The sequence below is a fragment of the Cuculus canorus genome, chromosome 18 (assembly GCF_017976375.1).
Source record: "Cuculus canorus isolate bCucCan1 chromosome 18, bCucCan1.pri, whole genome shotgun sequence".
Taxonomy (NCBI): Eukaryota; Metazoa; Chordata; class Aves; order Cuculiformes; family Cuculidae; genus Cuculus; species Cuculus canorus.
Window position 1 is genome coordinate 11,166,027 of NC_071418.1, and position 22,790 is coordinate 11,188,816.

General features: G+C 47.6%; 1 protein-coding gene across 1 annotated transcript in view; it reads left to right on the forward strand.

Annotated features, from left to right (window-relative positions):
* LOC104054811 (heparan sulfate glucosamine 3-O-sulfotransferase 3A1) overlaps window positions 1–9,032 on the forward strand; it is a 40,517-nt gene extending 31,485 nt beyond the window's left edge. The window contains exon 2 of the mRNA XM_054083621.1: window positions 4,199–9,032. Within this exon, the coding sequence (XP_053939596.1) occupies window positions 4,199–4,817 (619 nt within the window). The 3' untranslated portion in view covers window positions 4,818–9,032. The remainder of the gene's footprint in view (window positions 1–4,198) is intronic.
* Window positions 9,033–22,790: the final 13,758 nt, after the last annotated feature.

Sequence of the window (22,790 nt, forward strand, 5' to 3'; positions counted from 1 at the left end):
GGCAGGTTTACGAGAGGTCAGAAAGCTTGGGCTGATAGCTGTAATAACAGCAGTTTTAATTTATTGCTCTGGGTTGCAATGGTGTGAGGCCTGGTGAAGAGCTGCCCTTATCTGCCAGCTTCAGCCTCCCTTCGGGAGAGGTCTCACTGGATTTATGTGGGAAAGCCTTGCTGTGAGTCCATTCACAGCTGCTTTTAATGGCTTGCGTGCTGCCAAGGAGCCCGGCGGGTCCTGAGCAGGACATGGCTTAGTCCAGCTGGGAGGAAAGCATCAGATGGACTACAAACAGCAAACTGACCTCAAGTTTTCTGGATGCAGTGACTAAAAGTGGCTCCCACCTCTGTGGGAAATGGCACGACAGGGCTGCTCCTCCTACGTGAGCAGGCTGTCTCCTCCCAGAATTCATTTCTGGAACAACCAATGCTTGTTTGCTCGCTAATCATCCGCTTCTCTTGCTGCGTAGCAGCATAGTGTTATTGGGACAGCAGCACAGGTCAGCCGAGACAAACCAGCTTGTTTTTCCCATTTCCTAGCTCTTGATGGAGTGGAGAGGACACCTAACATGCGCTGGGGGCAAACACCTGCAACGTGTGCCTTTGCATCCATTCCTTCTGACTGAATTGCCAGAAACACTCACCTCTTGGGTGCTTAGTCTCGTAAGGAGACAGCCCAATATGATATTCCAGTTTCTTGGCATAAAAGTGATGCTTTCTTCCCCAGAGTTTTGCTCCTGCTAAGAACAGAGTCTCAAGATCAGGTGGCTTCTCCATGGACTCTGCTTCCTGGAGCTGAGCCAGTGCTCTGCTTGCCCTGGGCATCCTAAAGATTTTTTAAAGGCATCATTGTATATCCCATAAAGAGATGTAAAAGCTGAAGTAAACATGACACGAAATATCAGTTTCCGCATCAGGAGTGTCTGAGTGTTGGGAGACCTTATGTTACCCCATTAATAATGTGATGATGTGAAGGACTGGCACACCAGGGACTAGCAGGAAATCCCAGAGCAGCACCAGGTGCATTGCCGGCACCTATAACCGCCTGGTGCTCAGCCCTTGCCCGGCATCGCCCCCTCCAGCCAGGCCCTCCAAGGAGCTGAGCCTGCAACAGTCTCTCAGCACTGAAAGAGGACAAATCCAAACCATTGCATTACCAAACTGAAGTCCAGTGAAGCCCATTGGGGTGGAGAAGGGGCCACGAGCAGCAGCCCCGTGAGCCACCTCTGGGGGCTTTGGCCAGAACAGCCGTCTTGGACACCACTGCTGGGAAGAAACTATGGACCTGGAAAAGGCCAGATATGAATATGCATGCACAGCCGAAATGCTCCCTTGGAGGAAAGTCTTCCTCCCCTATTAAGTAGTTAAGTAAAGCCCCAAGCTCAACTAAAATTAAAATAACAGAATCCATTTATTCTGGCAGGGCCGACTGGTAGCTGCTCTTGCCAAAAATATTTTTGTGGTTCTTATCTTTTCAAGTGGCTCATTTGCAATAAAACCCAGATGCCATTAGTGGAGGCAGGCCTCCAGGCAACTGTTTACATCTATGAAAGATGCCCTTTGTAATTAATTAATCTCCCAAAAGCTGTGGTAGCGCATTCCCCGAGGCTCCTGGCACGTCCCTGCCCACCAGCCTGGCAGCAGAGGTGTGTGCTCATTCCTGAGTGTGGAAGAAAGCTTTTCTGTCGCAGCCTCACCATGAAAGAGGTTAATCTCCTCCTTGGGAAGACACAGCCGAGATTTCACCACTTACCAAAACACAAAAAGAAGTCAGTGCAGCCTTCCTGCTGCCCTCACCCCACTGCTGCCGGTTCAGCTCCTACTCTTGCTCCATAGCAGCTTGCGGTTGTACAAGGCTGTGTTATAGGGGCAGTGACAGTCAGGGACAGAGTGGACAGGCGGTAGGGGAGGGCGGTATGACCTGGTTCCTTCATCTTTCAGGGGTTCAGGTGCTTCTAGATGACTCAATTGTTGCAGGGTTTCCAACACAGGGCAACACCACCACATCTTGGTGCACACAGGGGAGGAGGGTGATGCATGAGACTTCCCTGAGCAAAAAAGCTGTATGAACCGTTTCACGGGGCCAGGGCAGAGAGCCACCCAGCCCAGCACCTTCGTCCAGATGATGGGTGGTATGAGGTATCTACAGACAAGTGTATGAAAGCTGATGGTTTGTAGGGCTTCTCCTTTTACTTCCTCCCACTTGAGGACAATCGAGGTTGAGGCTCTGTGTGACTGAAGTAGCTCTGGGACTTTCACATTTCATCGCCAGTGAATTATTTCATCCACTGTGAAGCAGCAGGCCAGTCTGTTTCACAGAGTCATGGAATGGTTGGGGTTGTAAGGGACCTTAAAGCCTACCCAGTTCCAACCCCCTGCCATGGGTAGGGACCCTGGATCTGGTTCCTCCAAGACCCATCCAACGTGGCCTTGAACACCTGCAGGGATGGGGCAGCCATGACTTCTCTACAAGATTTATACTTTTGACCTTTGCAGCATCTGGTGATGGCAAATTCCACCATAGAATGTGTCTGCTTGGCAAACGCCGTCCTTAACTGTCAGCAGCAATTGCCTTTATGTCTTCACATACTTCAGGATGTGTAAGAGCTCTCCCATACCCCTCAGCTCATTTCTTCTCCAACCTGAATGTCCCAAATTCTTGGAGTTTCTCCCAAACAGAAACCCTCAGCAAAGACCAGCAGAGAATTGTCTTCTCTAGGACCATGTCTTTCCTCAGCCTGTATATAATGTGGTTGCACACAGGAAGAATTGCTTTAGGAAGGGTCAGTCTTTGCTGCCTCATTTGTAATATAACGACTCAGCCTGGGGTTTGGTTGTTATTGGTATTTTTAGCTCTTATTGGCTTTTCATTGTTGCTTTTTTGATAGATGAGTTTAATTTTGCTGGCATATTGCGTGGGTTTGCAAACCAGATGTTGCTGCTGTGAGACTTTTACAGTAGAGTGTGCAGGGAGCAGTTCATCACTGGGCATGGGTGTCGCAACCACAACAAGGTCAAAGATGAGGGGTCAAGGGGTCAGGAGGGATGTGGGTCCCTGCCTCCTGGGACTCAGGGCTGCAGTTGCCATGAGAACAGCTGGTGGCATGGTGGTAAACCTCACCAGTGCTGCAGCCACATGCCATTCTCCCCAGGAAGGATCAGACCATTGGAAGGAGACCAAACTGCGGAGAGGAAAACTGCTGAGAGCCTGGAAAGAGGGATGGGTTTGTGTAGCCAAATGATAATCGTGCAAAACACTGGCCTTTTGCAGAGGCTTCCTCATGTCCGGGGGTGATGCCTGGAGTGATGTGAACATGAGGGGTTGGGATATGATGTGTCAGGCAAGGAGGAGCAAGGAGAGGGAATGTGAGCACTCATGAGGAGCAAACAAACAGCTGCTCATGTGGCTCCTTCACCTTCCTGGCTTGCTTTGTTTAACACAGAAGAGCTCAGGCTATCCTGTGCCCAAATCCTGTGGTCCTTCAGGAAATCACATCCAATGCCTGGCCCAGGAGGGCTTTGAACTCTCAAGGGGACAATGGAGCAGGATGGATGCTGGTCAAAGCTCCGGGCCCCTTCCTGCTCCCGGCTGGGAATGCTTCCCAAAGCAGCTTGTGTGTAGGATTTCTTTGGGTGGAAGAAGGAAATTGCTGAGGTCAGGGGGCTGATATTGCACATTTTTGTGTGACATCAGTTTGCTGCCACCTCGAAAATACCAAAAGATAAGAGTTTTACATTCTGGCCCTTGAATATCCCTTGTGCTCTGCAGGAAGGGGGTTTTGTTACTTGAGAAATTACAGGGAATTTCAGCCAACGCACAGAAAACCCCAGTGCAGGCAGAGAGGAGTTTAAAGGGATAGGACATTGGGGTTGTAGAGATGTGCTTTGTTGTTACAGTGCCATTGCAAGAAGGGAGGTGGGACCCCCTCAGGAAGCTCCTTAGAGGCTACAAACAGGCAAAATGGGTTTAGGTCTAATTCTGGGCAAAACTGTCAGCCAAAAGAATGGGGAAATCAGGAATGTCTTTAGATGCTTTGCTGAATCAGAGCAGTAGGGGCATCCTGACAATCTGTGCAGGGAGTGAGGAAAGCTGGGCTGGAGGCGTGAGGCCCTGAAACATCCTTTCCTACTCAGCACCGCCGCGCTCAGCTCCTCCCACCCAGGGACATTAAGCAATAACCTGTCCTTCTCTCCCCCTCTCTCAGAGACCTCATGCCCAGGACCCTGGAGGGGCAGATCACCATGGAGAAGACTCCCAGTTACTTTGTCACCAAGGAAGCCCCAGCTCGCATCTCCTCCATGTCCAAGGGCACCAAGCTCATCGTGGTGGTGCGGGACCCCGTGACCAGAGCCATCTCGGACTACACTCAAACTCTCTCCAAGAAGCCAGATATCCCCACCTTCGAGAGCTTGACCTTCAAAAACAGGACTACGGGCCTCATTGACACCTCGTGGAGCGCCATCCAGATTGGCATCTACGCCAAGCACCTGGAGAACTGGCTCCTTTACTTTCCCATTGGGCAGATCCTCTTTGTCAGCGGGGAGAGGCTGATCAGCGACCCCGCGGGGGAGCTAGGCAGGGTCCAGGACTTTCTGGGCCTCAAGAGGATCATTACCGACAAACACTTCTACTTCAACAAAACCAAGGGGTTCCCATGCCTGAAGAAGGCGGAGGGCAGCAGCAAACCCCACTGCCTGGGGAAAACGAAGGGCAGGACCCACCCCGACATAGACCAGGAGGTGGTACAGAGACTGCGGGACTTCTACCGGCCCTTCAACATGAAGTTCTACCAGATGACGGGGCAGGACTTCGGCTGGGACTGAGGCTGAAAAAATAATTTAAGAAAAGGAAAATATAATATAATATATATTTTTTTTACATATCAGTAGAGAGGGGAAAAATACAGAAAAAAAATAATAGTTGTGTTGCAACATGATTTGTTCTGATTTATCTTTTTTTTTTCTTTTTTTTTGACATTGCTTTTTTCCCCTTTCTTCTCTTAGGGGTGAGGTGATGTGGTTGTCCAGAAAAGGAGAATGGGAGAATGTGAACAGCAACCTGGTCCTATTGGCACTGCCTGCAGGTTGGCTGCTTCCCTTGATGGGCCCAAGGTTTAGCTCTGTCTCTGTAAAATAATGCAGATTAAAGGTTTTTAGATGTCCACATGTCCACCTCCAAAAGTGACAAGGGTGGGGCTTGGGGGAACTCAAAGCCTTATTGGAAGGTCAGCCAGATTTTGGCTTGCAAATGCCATTTTAGACCAGACCTCATCACTTCTGACAATAAAGCAAGTCATAGAATCATAGAACCGTTACGGTTGGCAAAGACCTCCAAGATCATCCTGTCCAACCATCAGTTCAACACAACTGTTACTACTAAACCATGTTCCAAAATGGTATGACCACATGGTTTTTGCACACCTCCAGGGAAGGAGATTCCACCAGTGCCCCGGGCAGCCTCTGCCAGAGTTTCACCCCTCTGTCGGTAAAGACATTTTTTCCTAATATCCAATCTAAACCTCCCGTGGTGCAACTTAAGGCCACTTCCTCTTATCCCATCACTGATTACTTGGGAGAAAATACCAGCACCCACCTCACCACAATCTCCTTTCTGTGCAGAGCAATGAGGTACCCCCTCAGTCTCCTCTTCTCCAGGCTAAATAGCCCCAGGTCCCTCAGTTGCTCCCAGAGCCCCCAGGCTCCAGCCCCTTCCCCAGCTCCATTCCCCTTCTCCAGACATGGTCCAGACCTTCAACATCTTTCTTGTACTGAGGGGCAACTGAACCCAGGATTCAAGGTGCAGCCTCACCAGCGTTGAGGCCGGGGAGTTGATCCCTTCCCTGCTCCTACTGGCCACACCATGGCTGATCCAAGCCAGGATGCTCTTGGCCTTCTTGGCCACCTGGTCCACTGCTGGCTCATGTTCAGCCACTGTCAACCAGCAACCCCAGGTCCTTTTCTGCTGGGCACCTTTCCAGGCACTCTTCCCAAAGCCTGGAGCATTGCACAGGGTTGGTGTGACTCAAATGCAGGACCAAGCACTCAGCCTTGTTGAACCCCATCCCATTGGCATCAACCATCAATCCAGCCTGTCCAGATCCCTCTGCAGACCCTTCCTGCCCCCCAGCAGATCAACACTCCTGCCCAACTTAATGTCCTCTGCAAACTGATTCAGGGTGCCCTCGATCCCATCATTCGGATCATCAATAATGATACTGAACAGAGGCAGCCCCAACACTGAGCCCTGGGGACACGGCTTGTGACTGGCTACCGATGGGATTTAACTCCATTCACCACAGCTTTCTGAGCCTGGCCACCCAACGAGTTTTTAACCTAGCAAAGAATATACTCATCCAAGCCATGAGCCACCAGCAAATGAGGCTTAATATCTAATTTGGCTTTCAAAACTTTACCACAAGGGGTTCTTTTTTATTGCATGAAACATTTCATGATTTTTTTTTCATTTATCCAATTCCTGGTTTCTTTTGTCCCACCTAAGTCAAGTTCTTTTTTTCATCCACCAGACTTATTTTTCACCTTATAGAACGCAAAATCTATAATTGTTTGTTTTGTTTTGAGTCAAAACAATTTTGGTAGCCAAAAGTGAAAGAAAACAAATGATTCTTTTGACTTTATGATGAAAAATACCAAGTAGTCAAAAGGCCTCATTCACATGAGCTGTCTCTGAACCCATGTTCCCCACTACCAGCAGTGTGTGCCCCTTTTGCTGTGCTGACAGCAGAGCATTTTTCCCAGCGGTGGGGCATCTGAAGGGATTTGGGTGGTGGGTGAGGAAGGTCCACACTAATAGGATGCTCATCATACTTCCCTTGAAGGGGATGGGGAACCAACCATCTCCCCACTTGTATGTAGGAAACAACTTGACAGGGACTGGTGGATGGTAGTTAATAGTAATGGTTGAACAGGATGATCTTCGAGGTCTTTTCCAACCATAACGATTCTATGATTCTATAATGAATATTTTAAGTTGGGCCAGCCTTAAAAAAGCGGAGAAAGGGTTGTTTGGAAAAGAATGAAAAAAACTCATACCCAAAAAGGGGAGACAATGAGAAGAAGTTTTCTTGTCCTTTCCTAAAGAAGAAGTGAAGGGGAAGCAGGCACAGAGGTATTGCTTGTGCAAGTAAGAATTGCCAGGCAAAACAAATCCCCTGTTTGCAATAACCAGGAGCTTTAAATTCTTTGCTTTGATGTTTATCACCTTTTTTGGCTTGTAGAAATGTCTCAGCAGCAGAAATCTATTAGTGAAGGAGGCTCTTGTATTACCATAGGCTCATTTATCTGCCGGCTCTTTATCTTCAGCTTTCCTGGACCATAGGCACACCCTATTATCGCTTGGTGTTGTATAAACACAACAGGATGGTGCTCCCTCTCCCGAGTTTAACTTTAAAAAGGGCCTGATGGGGTAAAACAAACTAAGTGGGGGATCTGCTGACAGTCTGGTTAGGCAGAAGCCTGGGGGACCAAGCTCACTGCCCAAGATCTTAATAAAATCCCCGGAGAGCAGAGATTTCAAGGAGTCCAGAGAGAATTGTATATGAAATTACAATCTGGCTCAAGAGGGAATCATTCCACCTTGTCTTGCTTGGCAGGTTAGGAAAATGTCCTGCTGGCTGCTCAGCTCCATGGCAGCAAGGTCTGCTGGTGTTGAGCCACACTCTGCCCTGAGCCTGCTCCTACACATCCCTACAGGCCTCCCTCCATTCCCAAGGATGCCGAGCCCTGGGACCTTCCTGTCCTCTGAAGACACAAACCCACATGATTTTGCATGCAAGGCCCATTTCCCAAGGTTATTAAAATAAATTCTTTAGTGCTGTGAGAACCCAGGACTTTCTCCCACCATTGTCATCCCAAGGCGTTATCTGAGCTCAGGTTTCCATGCCCTGGCTGGTGGAATGCTGGTGATGGGCTGGTGATGGGCTAGTGGCACCTGAACTAGGCTGTGTTCAACTGTCTATCCTGGAATTGCTCAGTGACACCATCACTACCTCCATTAATGCCTTCACCCCATCCCACGATTGTTGTTCCAATGTGTCCCATTTTAAGTGCTTTTTTTTGTCAATGTCCCGTGTCACATGTGGGTAAACATATTACATAATTGCCTTCTGCAAACACCTTACAGGAGAAAGAGATGAGGGATCACACAGACCCCCTACAGCCCTTATCTGCCTCCCTTCAGCCCCGCAATATTCATGCAAGAGATGACATGAGAAAATCAAAGATGGTCAGCCAGCTTTGGCTTCTTGGGGTGCCTCAATGCTAGAGCTCAGTGCTCCCAAATCAGAAGCACCTAGAAGAGTTTTGGGGTCTTGCTAATCATCTCCCCAAAGTGTCACTGGAGAAGAGGTGAGCAATCTGCTCTCTGCCCATGCCGGTCAGATTAAAGGGGAATGGGCTTAAGGTGTAACCAAAGGGGTGGGTGTTGATTATTGGGAAAACTTTCCTAACAGCAAAGCTTACTGGAACAGGAATGGGAGATGGCCACCACCTCTCCGATGCTGTGCTCTTCCATCCACATGCAAAAGCCAAGCTGGCGGCGAGAATGAGGCAACAGTTTCCCACAGGCACAACCAAGCAATCCCAGCATTACCAAGGCACAAAAGATCTCAGGTTTTCGAAGCTGAAAAGAAGATTTAAGCATGTCATTTCTTTGGTATCTCAAGGAGACTTAAGGTTGGGCTAATCTGTACATGCCTCTGACCAGTATAAATATCACTTAGGAGTATGATTTAAAAAAATCAATATAATGATATTGCTATTGTCTCTCATATGGTCACATTTAGCCCAGTATAAAGCAGCTTTATAGTGCTATAGATTGTTCTTCCCATAATGAACTCGCTACAGCGATACTGAGTATCGTCACACAAATGAGTTTCTACATCTGCCACCAAATCATTGTAAGTAAATTAGTAGAGCTTCGGTGTGTGGACAAGACTTAACTGTCATGTGTGCCTTCAAAAAAACCTTCCCATCACATTGAGCTCAAGTACAAAGGCAAACTTCCCCAAAAAGGCTGACCATTCTACTGTTTTTGGAGGGATTGGATCACGAGTGCACACCCAGTAAATCTACTAAAGGATCCCAGACTGTAGTTCAGTGTTTTGATCTGGGCCATAAGTATTGCTCTCTCAGGTGAGAGCTCACTTGGTGACTTGTGTTCAGTTCTGGAGTCCTCAGCACAGGAAGGACATGGATCTGTTGGAATGAGTCCAGAGGAGGCCACAGAGATGATCCGAGGGCTGGAGCACCTCGCATATGAGGACAGGCTGAGAGAGTTGGGGTTGTTCAACCTGGAGAAGAGAAGGCACCAGGTAGAACTTAGAGCAGCTTCCAGTACTGAAAGCTGGGGAGGGCCTCTTGATCAGGGAGTGCAGGGATGGGATGAGGGGCGATAGTTTTCAGCTGAAAGAGGGGAGGTTGAGATGAGCGCTTAGGAAGAAATGTTTTGCTGTTAGGGTGGGGAGGCCCTGGCCCAGGTTGCCCAGAGCAGTGGTGGCTGCCCCATCCCTGGAGGGGTTCAAGGTCAGGTTGGATGGGGCTTTGAGCAACCTGATCCAGTGGGAGGTGTCTCTGCCCCTGGCAGGGGGTGGAACTGGAAGGGCTTTAAGGTCACTTCCAACCCAAATCATTCCATGATACTATGATTCTCATTTTGAAAATCCCTCCATGGCTGAACAAAGGCTTTTAAAAAGAGGTCATGCAATGAAATTGCTTTGAACTCAAGTAACATTTAAACCTCTAAACTCTTTAGGTTTATATTAAAATCAAACCATGAAGTTTAGTTTATTTTAACCTAAGAAGAATTGGAAGTGAACTCTTGACAGCTGCGCCCCTCCTAGGCCTACATTGCTGACCATGGCTATTAGGAGGGGAAAGAAAAAGTAGTTATAAATAAAAATGGAAGTGACTTAAAGAGTTGGATTTTTTTATAGAAAAAGTAGGAAAATCAGTCCATTAATGATAAGAAACTAATTAGGTGTATTAAAATCCTTCTGGTTTCGCTAATAACATGTGCCTTTAGGCACTGATGAAGCTCAGACCACTCAACATTTAGATTTTTAGAACATTTCTTTAAATAAAGGGGAACAAAACCCCAACCTTTATAAAGCAACCTGTGTAAAATCAAGCGCCAAGTTATTCTTTCAGCAGACAGACACATCCCTGTGACCTCCCCTTCTGTAGCACTCACTGCCCTTGGTCAGCAGACAGTGGTGGGGCTGAGGGTTTGCCCAGCACCGTGCCCAGCCCAGACTCACAAAGGGGGAACCGCAGCCCCGCTGCACAGAAACCACCATGAGCTTTGTTGCAGGGGTTCTGAGCACAATGATTACACTTAATCTGCAAAAATAAGTTCTTTTCCCATTGACGGTGACTCACTTTGGCTTGTAGAGCCTAATTCAGCTGAACGTGAGACCTGCCTTTAGCCCACTGCAGCAGCTGCTTTTAGCCAGACCCAAGCTGTGGGAAGGCTCTTTGTGCTGTCCTTCAACTGGACACACCTGGGAAGTTCTGGAGAAATGGGTTTTCCTTTACTATTGCAGTCTGGCAAGATGAAACCCAGCCCCTCTGCTGCTGCGATTCACATTTCTGCTATTTCTGGAAAGGCAAGGACTGGGCTGTGGTGTCCACATGGTAGCTGGCGCTGATTTTGTGCCATGAGGAATTTGGAACTCCTAAGGAAATGCTGCCACCCAATAACTTATGGAGTTAAAACATGAGTGTGCCATGGAGATCAGTGCATGAGACTCCTCTAGGTGGTACTTGGGGTGGTCTTTGGGGTTCAGCACTAAGAAATTTAATTTCCAGCTGTGATTTGGCCCTGCCTAACCTGCACTGAGTGATTTTGATGCTGATCCTCAGCCTCCTCTATGCCACTACATACACAATGTTAGGTCTCCAGATTAGGGAAAATATTGCCCATTTTGTTAACCATTCAACAACTCTTGTTCCTACATAACAGTTTCTTGGGTTTCCCTCTTCCCTCCCCTTTGCTTGGTGATACTGTCATCCCTCTCCCTCTGGTGCTATTCCAGTGTGAAACAGACTGGTTTTAAATTAATTTAAGAATGAAAAAGCACACATTTAATAAAGTTTACGGGTACTGAGAGGCTGTGCTCTCTTTTTGCTGGTGGCAGCACCTTGGAAACAGTGGGCAGATTTATGAAAGAAAAGGGAAAACACAGAATTACCCATTTGCATCTGATTTTAGTTTCCTAAACCTAATGCACTCCAGGGAGGCTGAGGGGTCTGTGCCTGCCCTGTGAGCTCCCCAGTGGCATTGGTGGCATTGTTTCCACAGCCTCTCATCTTCCACTTCACGTTCCTCCAGCAAGCTAAATGCCATACTCCTTCTTTAGGTTGAAAAAAAACCCTGAAAACCAGGTCTTCACAGTCCCCCGTGCCACCCAGTCCTTGGTCATCACTGGCCCTGACACATCTGGCATTTGGCAATCACGTTAGATGAATTCCTGCTTTCTCTGACCTGGAAGGAGAGGAATGGATCCAACTGACGATGCATTTCATGAAACCCAAGGTGGAAGCAACCCACCAGGAAATATATACAGCAGCCCCCGTATATCAGGTTTTCTGTGTGGTCAGGTAAAGTGATATTCTATTTACTTTTTTAGATGTATAAACAGATTAAATCGCAGGGAAAATATGCTTCCAAACTTCATAATATTTTATTAAACTGCTGAAGTTTAATATAATCTTTTGGCTTCCCCAGAAAAATTTTCCATTTCTTTTCTGAGTACCTTTGATTTTATTTTCTTTTAATTACCCTGATCCGGACTTAACAATGTGGGTTTTGCACTCCACCCAGCGAGGGCTATCCAGATTAGAAGTGGGGAATTTTGCTGAAATATAGAAATATCAATGTGGTAGGAAGAAGTCAACGACGCCTGGGTGGAAAACTGTGGAGAAGCCAATGTGCAGAATGAATCCGCTCTGCCAGGCAATAACAAGGTTGCATTCCTCAGTTCACAGCATTTATTACCTAAGTCGTTGGCCAGCATGGCTTTTGAAAAAAATCCCATAATACCTCCTTCATCTTGTGCCTGTCCACACCGCTGTGCAGGGGCTGGCACGCTACTCAAGCTCACTCCATCCTGGAGGCAGTGTAGCTCATTGCTCCATGGGGAAAGCTCTCAATAATTCAGGACTGACGTTACCCTCAGGCTCAGAACCGCACCATGTGAATGCGGCTTTGCAAGCATCATTCATTCAGGTGTGAAGTTGCCAGTGAAGGCCAACGTAGTGCTGAGTCTCGAGCACTGGGATCTTCCAAACCTGGACCAAGAAATGCTCTGTGGTCAGCCTAGTTCATGGCAAAAGCTGCTGGGAGCCAAGGAGAACTCTTCAAGAAAGACTCAACACCTGCATTTCACAATCACTAAATAGGAATAATAGTGGTAATAATAATCTCAAGGTTCTTAAAACAACTGCATGATTTCTGGAGGCCAAATTCACTGGTGTGAGTGCTAACTGAGGTCCTCAGTGTATCAGAGGAGCTTCAAATGCAGCTTTATCAGCCACAAGTCCACGCTCACTTGCCAAACCTCTCTGCTATTACCTCTTCCACACCTTGGAACAGTCCTGGTAAGGGAGAGTCCTTCTTCACAAATACACCAGCGTCTGGCCTCTGTGAGCTCCTCCATCAACGCTGAAGCAATGGTGATGTTGTAGATGGGATTAGACTTGCTCGGCCACAGTTTCTCCAGCTCATTTCTTTTGTTCTTTCACCAATAGCTGTGATTTAGGGCATGTGAACAACATCTAAAGGAAATGACTCAGATATTGGCTGGGGAGCACTTAACTTTCCCTTGTACAGGGCTTATGGAACAGAATCAATAGATTTTCTATATCACTTACGGCTGGAGACCCCTCATGGCTGGGCACAGAAGAGGTCGCAACAGAGGGAAAGATTTCTCCAGAGAAGAAGTTTAAGAGCACAAAGGAAAGTGGATGAATGCATCATATCAAGAGGGCAAACACAGCCATGAATCTAATTGCTTGCCTTTCCGCATGCCTGAAGCTGCATGCTGCCTTGTTTGCAGTTCACCACTGCTTTCTTGGTGCAAAACAGCCCTAGCAGCTTCCCAGGACCCACGGCTTCATGGTGCACAGAAGGGTTTGTACTTTCCCCACAGGCTCCCCTGCAAACAGGGTGGGACCCAGTGAGGCGCTGGGCTGGGCAGGGCTGGTGGAGGCAGAGGAGAGGATCCAGCCAGGGCACTCCAAGCAAGTTATCCCTTCAGCAGCACCACAGGATTTGCTAGATTGCCAGGAGCCATTTCCTACTTGGTTTTGCAATCAGGTCTTCTGACCAAAAGCATGTTTACTAAGATCAGACAGGGTCTGCTATCCAAAGTGAAGCCACAGTCCAAGGACCTAAATTGAGAGGCACATCCCATCCCACAGACACTTCTCTAGCCACCTGCCATGGGAATTATAAAGACATAACCAGTGGCATCCCTATACCACAACTGAAAAAAACCCTCACTGGAGTTCCCTGTAACACAAACCCAGGACTGGCCTGAGACCAAGCTCTTCCATATCCCACAAGGAGAATATTCAAGGTTAAATAAAGAAGTTATTGGTATGGCGACCCTTGTGAGCTGTCGGCAGAGCTGGGGCTCAATACACAGCCAGCTCTGCCCATCAGTTGGATATTGCCCTGTATGTCTTGGTGAGCAAGAGGTGTCACAGGAGCTCTCTCTGGTCCACAGTTACCCCAGCTGGAACAAGACATGCCACTCAGAGCAGATACTCATGTCACAAGTGTCTGGAAGATGCTGCTGGTGTAGTAATGGGCTGCACATCACCACATCTGCCATCAGGATAGACTCTGGGCTTTCACTACTTCAGAAAAGCTTAAGAATGGAAGAGCTGACCTGTCTGCAGCCAGAGCCCAACCCTGGCCATGCCACCCCACAGCCCTGAGCAGCCAGACCCCAGGTGTAGATCCCACCTTGATCAAACAGAGCTGTGGCTCATTTTCCAGGCAGAGTAGGAACGTCCATCTGAAGTCGGAATCTTACATTTCAAGTGCTTAAGTCTCTTGCAGACATAACAGGAGCTGGGGAGCTCATGAGCAGAGCACAAGGAGAGTGCAGGGCTCAATGCATGTTAGACGCTCAGCACTGGTGCTCTGGAGGGAAATGCCACAGAGGAACCTGTCCAGACACAACCACTGCCCAAATGGCCAAAGAGGCTGGGGATATTTGTCCTGGTTTGACATCCCATATTTTACCAGCTTTCCTAAAGAGAAAATTGTTGTATGCTTCTACTTTTTGAGGAACTGAGCTGTGCTTTAGACAGCAGCTGCCAGCATAAATATACATGAGGAACAGGTTTTTGGTTACTGAAAAATGTCTAAAATTGTAAACAACTCTCATGTCATATGGGGATAAACAGTCAGAATTTCAATATTGTTTATAGTTTGAAAAAAAACCAAAACAGTCGCTTGAGTTCAGTTGAGCCAAGCAATTTGGACAGATAATTTTTAAACATTTGGTTTCAATTGTCCCAAAGCTTCATCAGAGAAGCCTCGTTCATGCTGTACTTAGCTTACAATTCAAAATGAAAAGCGCTAAGGACTAGAAAACGGGATGTGTCTGTTTAAAAAAAGAAATGGTCTCAGATACTGAAGCATCTTGGAACTCTCTTTCAGAAAAAGAAAAACAAAAGAAGTTTATCAGTCAAGAAGTTTATCCAGGCTGATCTCCTGCTTAAACTTTCGGTTTTGTTGAATTAGTTGTTTGCTTTGCTCAACGCACAAGAATACTCTGTCAAAAGAAAAAAAAGAAAACATGACAAGTATACTTCGTCAGCCTGAGAGCAGAAACTTTCCTGCCTGGCCCAATCCATTCTCTGCCAGTGTGTGCAGTGTTCCTCCCTGGCACCAGCCCTGCTCCCCACGCGGGCGCTGTGCAACGGGGCAGCGTGGAAAACAGAGTTCTTTCCTTTCCTCTTTGCATTAGGCTTCATTAGAGGAAAGCCAGAGGCCCCTCACTGAGCAAACATCTGCATTTGCATGGCTTCTGGGGATCTTTATATTTTCATGCAGGTTTTTTTCCTCTTTTCTTGTGTTTTTCCTACACCACCGACGCTGGATGCCTTCCCCGATCACAATTAATTGCTGACATAGTTTTTTTCACTTCTGTCACTGTCTCCCAGCTGAATGGCTCACAGGAACATAATTCTACGGTTCCGTTGTTAGGGAATTATCTGTTTGAGCTATTTGTTGGTATTAGCCATTGCTCTATTAAGTCACACGGCAGTGCGCCCATTCCCAGGCTGGATAACTCATCTCTTAAGAAGCAAGAAGTTGAAAACAGTTACTAACAAACATTACTGAGTGCATTTTAGATACTCAACTACCTCTTCTGAATTGCATCAGATCAGAGGCACTTGCTAATTTCTTGTATTTATCATTTACACTTCGCAACCACCAAATTCTACATTGTGATTTCATTGTGATAGCCACCGAGGTGAAGGGCTCCAAAGCAGGGGAGGTGTGCTGGGGGATTTACTTCACCTGGAACCCTGTAGTCCTCAGCACAGGAAGGACATGGAGCTGTTGGAGCGAGTCCAGAGGAGGCAACAGAGATGATCTGAGGGCTGGAGCACCTCTTGTATGAGGACAGGCTGAGAAAGTTGGGGTTGTTCAGCCTGGAGAAGAGAAGGCTCCGGGAAGACTTTAGAGCAGCTAGTGAAAGGCTTCCAGGAAAGCTGGGGAGGGGCTCTTGATCAGGGAGCGCAGGGATAGGATGAGTGGAAAGGTTTTCAGCTGAAAGAGGGGAGATTGAGAGGAGAGCTTAGGAAATAATGTTTTGCTGTGAGGGTGGGGAGGCCCTGGCCCAGGTTGCCCAGAGCAGTGGTGGCTGCCCCATCCCTGGAGGGGTTCAAGGCCAGGTTGGATGGGGCTTTGATCACGCTGGTCCATGGAAGGGGTTTGGAACTGGGTGGGCTTTGAGGTCCCTTCCAGCCCAAAACATTCCATGATTCCATGATTCATGAAAATATTTGCAGTTCTGGACTTCTCAAAATTTGTTAGTCATCTCTGTAACCATTCTGAAGTACAGCCACCAGTGCTGGGATAAATAATGCCAAGTAAGACCAGGAACAGGAATAGAGCCAGTAAGAATCACAAAAACCAAACAGTGCAGCACCCAGATAGACATTTACAACTGTTTTGTTCAAATCCACTTGTGAAATCCATGGCCGTTCGCCTGCTGGCAGAAGCTGTCTTATTGATGGTTTCACAAGAGCAGAATTCAGACACCATTCCGAAATCTGAAGCCAAGATATGTATAAGCCTGCCCTTGGCGTGAAGTCCTTGCCCTCCAAACACACAAAGGAATTCTGCACTTTTCTTCCAGAATGTCCCAAAGACAACAAAACTGCGCTGCCAACTACTCAGCAGTCATGGGAATGGGGCTCTATGGGCTCAGGAAGCCAATCCATCTATTCCTCCTTGACTGTGACAGCCAAACCAGTTGCACTAAATATGGTCCCGCTCTGGAGCCTGCCTTGGCCTCATCCTTCCTCTCTTATAGGTTCCATTTCCCACTTTTTCTCCCCAACATCATCCTGCTTCCCTGCCTGAGAACTGGCCATTAGGAAGGTCTCTGCTTGTCTCCATCCCACTGATGGAGCTTTCAATAGCTTTTACGCATAGCAGGAAAAAGCACCACAAACAAGTTGTTAGACTGCATGGTCCTATAGCAATGCCATACGTGCCCAGAGCAGAGGCACGCGGCTCATGGGGAGAGCAGGACCACCGATTCCCACCCCTTGTGAAGCTGTCCACTATCTGATACCATACGGGATGCAGATGAGAAAGCAAATCAATTGGCAATCTGTAGGACATCACAGATGGACAGCAATGAAAGCCCCCGAGTTCTCCTTTGTCTGGACTCATTTCCTTCTCACAAGAGTATTTTGGCTCATCTTCCTTTGTGCATTAGCTGCAGTTTCAGGCTGATATGGAGAAGCAGGAGAAGGACGTGTTCCCCAGGCTGATAGTCCCCAGCCTATTCTGCCCTGAGGTGGCAGCACAAAGGCCAAACAGAGACTCAAGGAGAACAGCCTACAACTCCTTCCCCTACAAAGGCCCTCAGGGTCTCCCAGGCAATACATTGCTCCAGAATCTGGTTGCTGCCCTCCGATCCCAATTTCCTAGGCAGACACATGACTGTGTTTGTGTACATGCAAGGGGTGTTCGTGTGGGAGATTGGAGCATTTGGAGCTTTGGTAGACCCTCCGTGCACGTCAGAACTACTGCTCTTAAATACAAGGGAAGCAACAGGAAAAAAAAGACTCCCAGATGTTGCACTTGACTTTCTGTCAGGCTCTTTGCTACCTGTGTGGCCCTGGCAGAACACCAGGGCTTTTTGGATGTGAGCTCCTGTGCTCCTGCAGGATCCATTCCGAGATAGGGATCTGGCTGGTGGTCAGAGAGGAGAAGCCAAGCTGCAGTTCTTCCCTCCTTCCATTCCCAATCCATGGGCTGTGCTCCAGTATCTCTGCTCAGAGTAGGGAAGACGTTTTTTACTAACCAAATGTAATAAAGATTGAAGAGTTAAAGGGGAAGGTTCGAGGGAAGGTGGGAAGACAGTGAGGAACTGGAGTGCAGCAGCTGTTTCTACAAAGCTTGCTCTTGCAGAAATGTTATTTGTCCTTCACACACCCGCTCTGCTCCATCACCCCCTTGGCCTTAGAGCACTGCAACTCTTCTCCCCCCATGCACACCCATAGCATCTTGGGCACTGGCAAGTCCCAGTCATCACGCTCGCCATGCTGCTTGCTCAGAGCTGCCCACACACCCCCCTCAGATAAGAAAAGTGAATAATTCTGCAGATATGGGGCTTGGGGATTTCCATGCTCAACCCTTGGCCACAATCCTTTCCTGCACGAACCACCTGAACCCAGAGTTTAGCAAACGAATGAGCTTCAGAGCATAAGAATTATTCCCTGCCTTTGTAATTCCAGTTCCAATTTATCAGCATAAAAGCTACCAGTTTCCTTTGGCTACCCTCTGTTGAAAACTCCTTTTCCAAGACCACCTTCCTTTCCAGCACCACCACACCCATCTCCAAACAGAAATAACACCTACAACCATCCACACTGAGAGTGTAGCTCCACCCTTAGGCTTAGATTTAGGCACTTTGCACCGTGGTCAATTGGAAACAGACACTCTCAATCATCCTCCTTTTCTTTTTATACTACATCCCACAAGCACCAAAATGCAGCCAAATCTGGGAGGTATTGGGAGTTCGGTGGGCAGCTGATCTCTGTGAAGTGATATGCAAACCAGCTCAGGAGGATATTGTATTCCAAGCAACTGCAGTGTATTTCCATTTGGACATCAAATTCTCTGCTACCTTTTGGCAGAAGGCTCCCGATTAAAGATTCCTGCCCTGTGCTCAGGTTAGGTGCTGCACGACTCCTTCAGGTCTACAAAGGGTTTGTATTTGTGCAACAGCCACGTCAACTTATGTCAAGCACAGCAAGGTCCTGATCACTTCTGACTCTCTTTCCATGCTATCAAGGGAGAGTTGAACTTGTGTCTTGCTGCTGATGGATCCAACTAGTCTTTTAGCAGTTACTGTAGCAGGTGAAAGGTTCAGTCTCCAAACAGCCTGAGAAGACTGTGGTTGGAGCTGGCTGGGACTCGGAAGGCAGGGAAAACCTTTCCTCTCAGGGCCCTGTGCTGTTTCCATGTTGAGTCAGTTTTAACAGGTAATGGCAGCTGATGAAGGATGGCCAGGGCCCACTAAACAGTTTGTTACCCACCTCCTCATCCCAGCCCCTTGATGAGATTCACTCTGGCTTGACTGCAAGCCCAGAGACCAAAGCATCTGGAGAACCCACCCAGTGGCCAGTGCTGTACCAGGGCAAGGGTTTTCCCACTGTGCCATACCACTTCACATCCTAAACGCCTTCCCCAAGCCCAGGGTTTCCTATTCATCTCTGCTCAACTTTGCCAGCTGTAAAAGACCTGGTCACTAACCAGCAGTGGTTTTCACCACTAACCGCTGGAGTGGCTTCCTGCGCAAAGTATCCAAAGGATTTAGGTTGGATCCTGTCTGTGAGGTCCGAGGCAGCTCCACACCTTCAAGTGTAGGCTGGAAAGCTGGAGGAGGATGCAGAGAAGACCCATGAGAATGGTTGAAGTCCTGGAAAGCCCTGGAAATCCTGGTGTGAGTACAAGAGCCAAGCAAAATCTGTCTGGCTTAACAGCAACCTTTCCTCAGTCTGTAAGAGAAGAGATCCAAGACCTACAACGATCTGAGCTTGGACCAGAGCCTTTGGTCACTCATTTAGGTGCCTAAGTTTGATCACCTAAGTCTGGATTTAATCATCCTCTGTTGCAGATTGCCAGCTGGCCTATGGTTATGAATTAATTTTTCTATTTCTGCCTCTCGGTTCTGAGACCTTCTGTATGTAAAAGATTTTATGCTGCAAAAATACACCATGGGGGAATGAGGAAAAGAACTCCTACCCACGAGCCGTAAGAGCGCAAGGCAGGCGATCAAATAAAGGGTAAATGCAGCGTTTTGAAAAGAAAATCTATTCTCGCCTCTGAAATTCTGACTGTGGCATTGTTTGACAAAGAAGGGATTCCTGCACAGTACACTTAAGGACAGATATTTCAGCAAGCATAACTTGGTGGATAAAGAGATGGTGGCAATGGGCCAGGGCAATCCGCTGGTGTCTCTCCTCCTGGAGCCTCGTGATGGTGCCGCAGCTGTGACCAGGAGGGACGGGCAGAATTCCTTCATCATAACCTAACCTTTCTGGGCTCATCCATCTGCTGGGACAAGGCTTTCCCTCCTTGCCTTTGCACTCAAAACGCTGTGCAGGATTCGTCTCAGCGACGCTTTCAGAGGGGCTGGTGGAACTGTGAGCTGCTGCTACTGACGCTCAAGAGCAAGGACCTGGGGACCTGTGTCTCCCTGGAAGGATTTCCATTTCCACAGCAAGCTCTCAAAAACACTGGCAGCCACAGCTTAAGAAGCAAGATGTCCATTTGTGGGTAATAAACCCAGACAGATGCCTCCTGCACGCAAACAGCCAATGCCTCTGAGACGAGAGGCTCTAAATAAATAATCAACAAATCCTAGAGCTGCATGCACAGTTGCTATTTGCATCATAAATAAATGAGGAGGCTTTTATTTACTCATTCTGGGAGAAGAGCACATAACAGGGGAGATCCTCAGAGCTCCTATGCCACAGATTGTCATTACTTCAGCACAACCATTTGGTTCCCACCAGCTGTTTTCTCCTGCACTGCTCAGGAGACACACAGTAAGAAGAGAAAACAAACATGAGGTCTCCATCATCATGGACCGCTCAGCTCCCTTCTGACCTTCCTTAATGCAATCACTCCCAGGGTGGAGAGTACACAGCAGCTGGGACGTAGCTGAACTGCAACTCGTAGCCAAGAAGGTGGAGGTTGGAGGCTCGATCACACTGGGAAGGTCTCTAGATCCACCAAAATACAGCCACATTTGTCAATGTTAGAGAGATCTCACCTGGTGGTAAACCATCCCCCTCTCACATCTCCATGGGAACAGTTGTACAAGAAATATGTAGTTCCTTTTACTTCTGAAGCTGGAGGACATAATTTTCCATCAGAAAGTCATGGCACAGTTTGAGGAGAAGGCTATGCTCTGGGTAGCATTTCGAGAAAGAAGAGCCCAAAGGAAAATTAGGCTTTTTGGTCAAGAAAAGTAGTCCTACTGTGTTGGAGAAAGGCCAGTCAGTGGCCCAAAATTCCATTAAGTGTTTCAAGAAATAGAAAAGCTCTAACAAAACATATCGAACTGGAAAATCTCAGCTTCAACAAGATGCTTTCTACAGAGGATACCTGCTCATTACCTCCTTTCTCCCCACGAGTTTCTCTTGGGAATGCAGTGAACTACCAGCTGTTCTCTCTCTGAAGCAAATGCCAAATCTTCTGTCCAACATCACTCTTTGGGATAAAATCTGCTCAAGGACAAGTAACTACAGTGAAACTACACCAGCCTTGCAAACAGGGACAGGAGCTTGAGTGCTGATAAGCAGTGTTCAGGATGCCATCTAAAACAAGCCAAGTCATACCAGAAAGAAGAACAGAAAAGTTCTCATTTTTTTCCCTTAAAACCCAGAAAAGAGTTAGTGCTCGGGCCAAGGAGAAAACCCACCTTTTCAGCCACAAAATGTATCCCTGGAGATCCAGTGAGCTGGGGTCCAAGTCTGCTTGCTTTTGTTTAGTTACATATGAAGCGGTATTGATCCATTTACTTCAAGCAAACCAGCAAGCATTGAAACCTTTTCCACTCTTTCGGTCCTGAAAATTGTGGGTTTTCCTTTTTGGATTTGAATATGACAAATGGCCAGAGCTCATGGAGGATCAGAGCATGCACACACATCCTCATCACATCCATCAGCTGCAACGAGATCTGGAGCCTGCAGCTCTCTTTTGGTTTGTTAATAAAACACAGCTGGGTCCAGGGAGGTCTCACCCCAGACGCAGCAGTGGCTCCATGCATTGCTGGTGGCACAAGGAAGCCAAAACTTGAGCAAGAGAAACTGTAGCTTAGAGCCAGGACATAAATTCAATCCAAAATGCAAAGTCATTTTTCCCCATAGGTCACATTCCTGCAACTCCACTTGCATCTTTGGGGACAGAAGACGGCCAGTCCTGAGCAGATGCAAGACAATGTCACATGGAAGCCCAAACCAGACCCTTTAAGAACCATCTCTCTCCAAATGAGACTGTTATCAAATACCCATTGCTAACCCAGGGGTCCATTCACACAACTGTTGTATCGACCATCTGATAGGCAGAATGGATTTCCATGTTTGAATGGGTCATTGTAGGCTTTGTATTTCTAATATAGCTGTGAGAAGACCATGGCTTTCTGCACCCATCCCACTGAGATGGTCTCTTCTCCCACCTCTGCACAAGCAGTACCTTGATCCACAGGGTCCCAGCAACAATGGCCCATTGTCAGCCTCAGAGTTGATGCTAGGATTTATATCTTTCCTACAGCAATGGGAGCGGCTCCAGCACTCATCAGGCTGGCACCAAACTGACAGTACTGGTCAGAATCAGGGCTGGCAGAAAAATGTGTCATAGAATCTATTTTGCTAAGGAAAAGTCATTTTCTTTTTTCTTAAAAAGAACATTATTTCCTCCTCCTGCACCACTCCACTGCTCAGTCCTCCCCCACCCCACTGGAACCAGGTCTCATCTTGCAGAGGAATTTCTGATTTTTCGTTGGAAAAAAATAAAGCCAACAATTCTAAATGAATTATTTTGGCATGAAGCTGATACATTTCAGCTCCAACACACTGCCACAACACCTCCAGCATTAGGTACCCAAGCAGGGAACAGCAGCAGGAGTACAGCTGCCATGAGGATAGGTGGTAGCACAGCCAAAGCAAACTGGTTTGGTTTTCCAGTAAAACATGCCACTTTCCAGCTCGAAAAAAGGTCAGTTTACTTTCTTGTACCTGCACATTAGTGTATGGCCTCTTGCTACAGAGGCAGCGCAGGTTTGCTGTAAGACTTGGTGGGGTATAAGGGATGAGGAGATGATTCCACATGGCAGGGTGAAGACAAGATGCTGCTGGCCCTAGGGTCAGCATGGGTGGACTTGTTGGGTAGCAGAAGGTATGTCTTAAACTCTGGACTACTAAAACAGTTTGGAGGGTGGGCCCCAGGGAATGAAAGATGTCTTTCCATGCCCAGTATTCATCTGGCAAGTCCAATGTACTCAAGGTCAT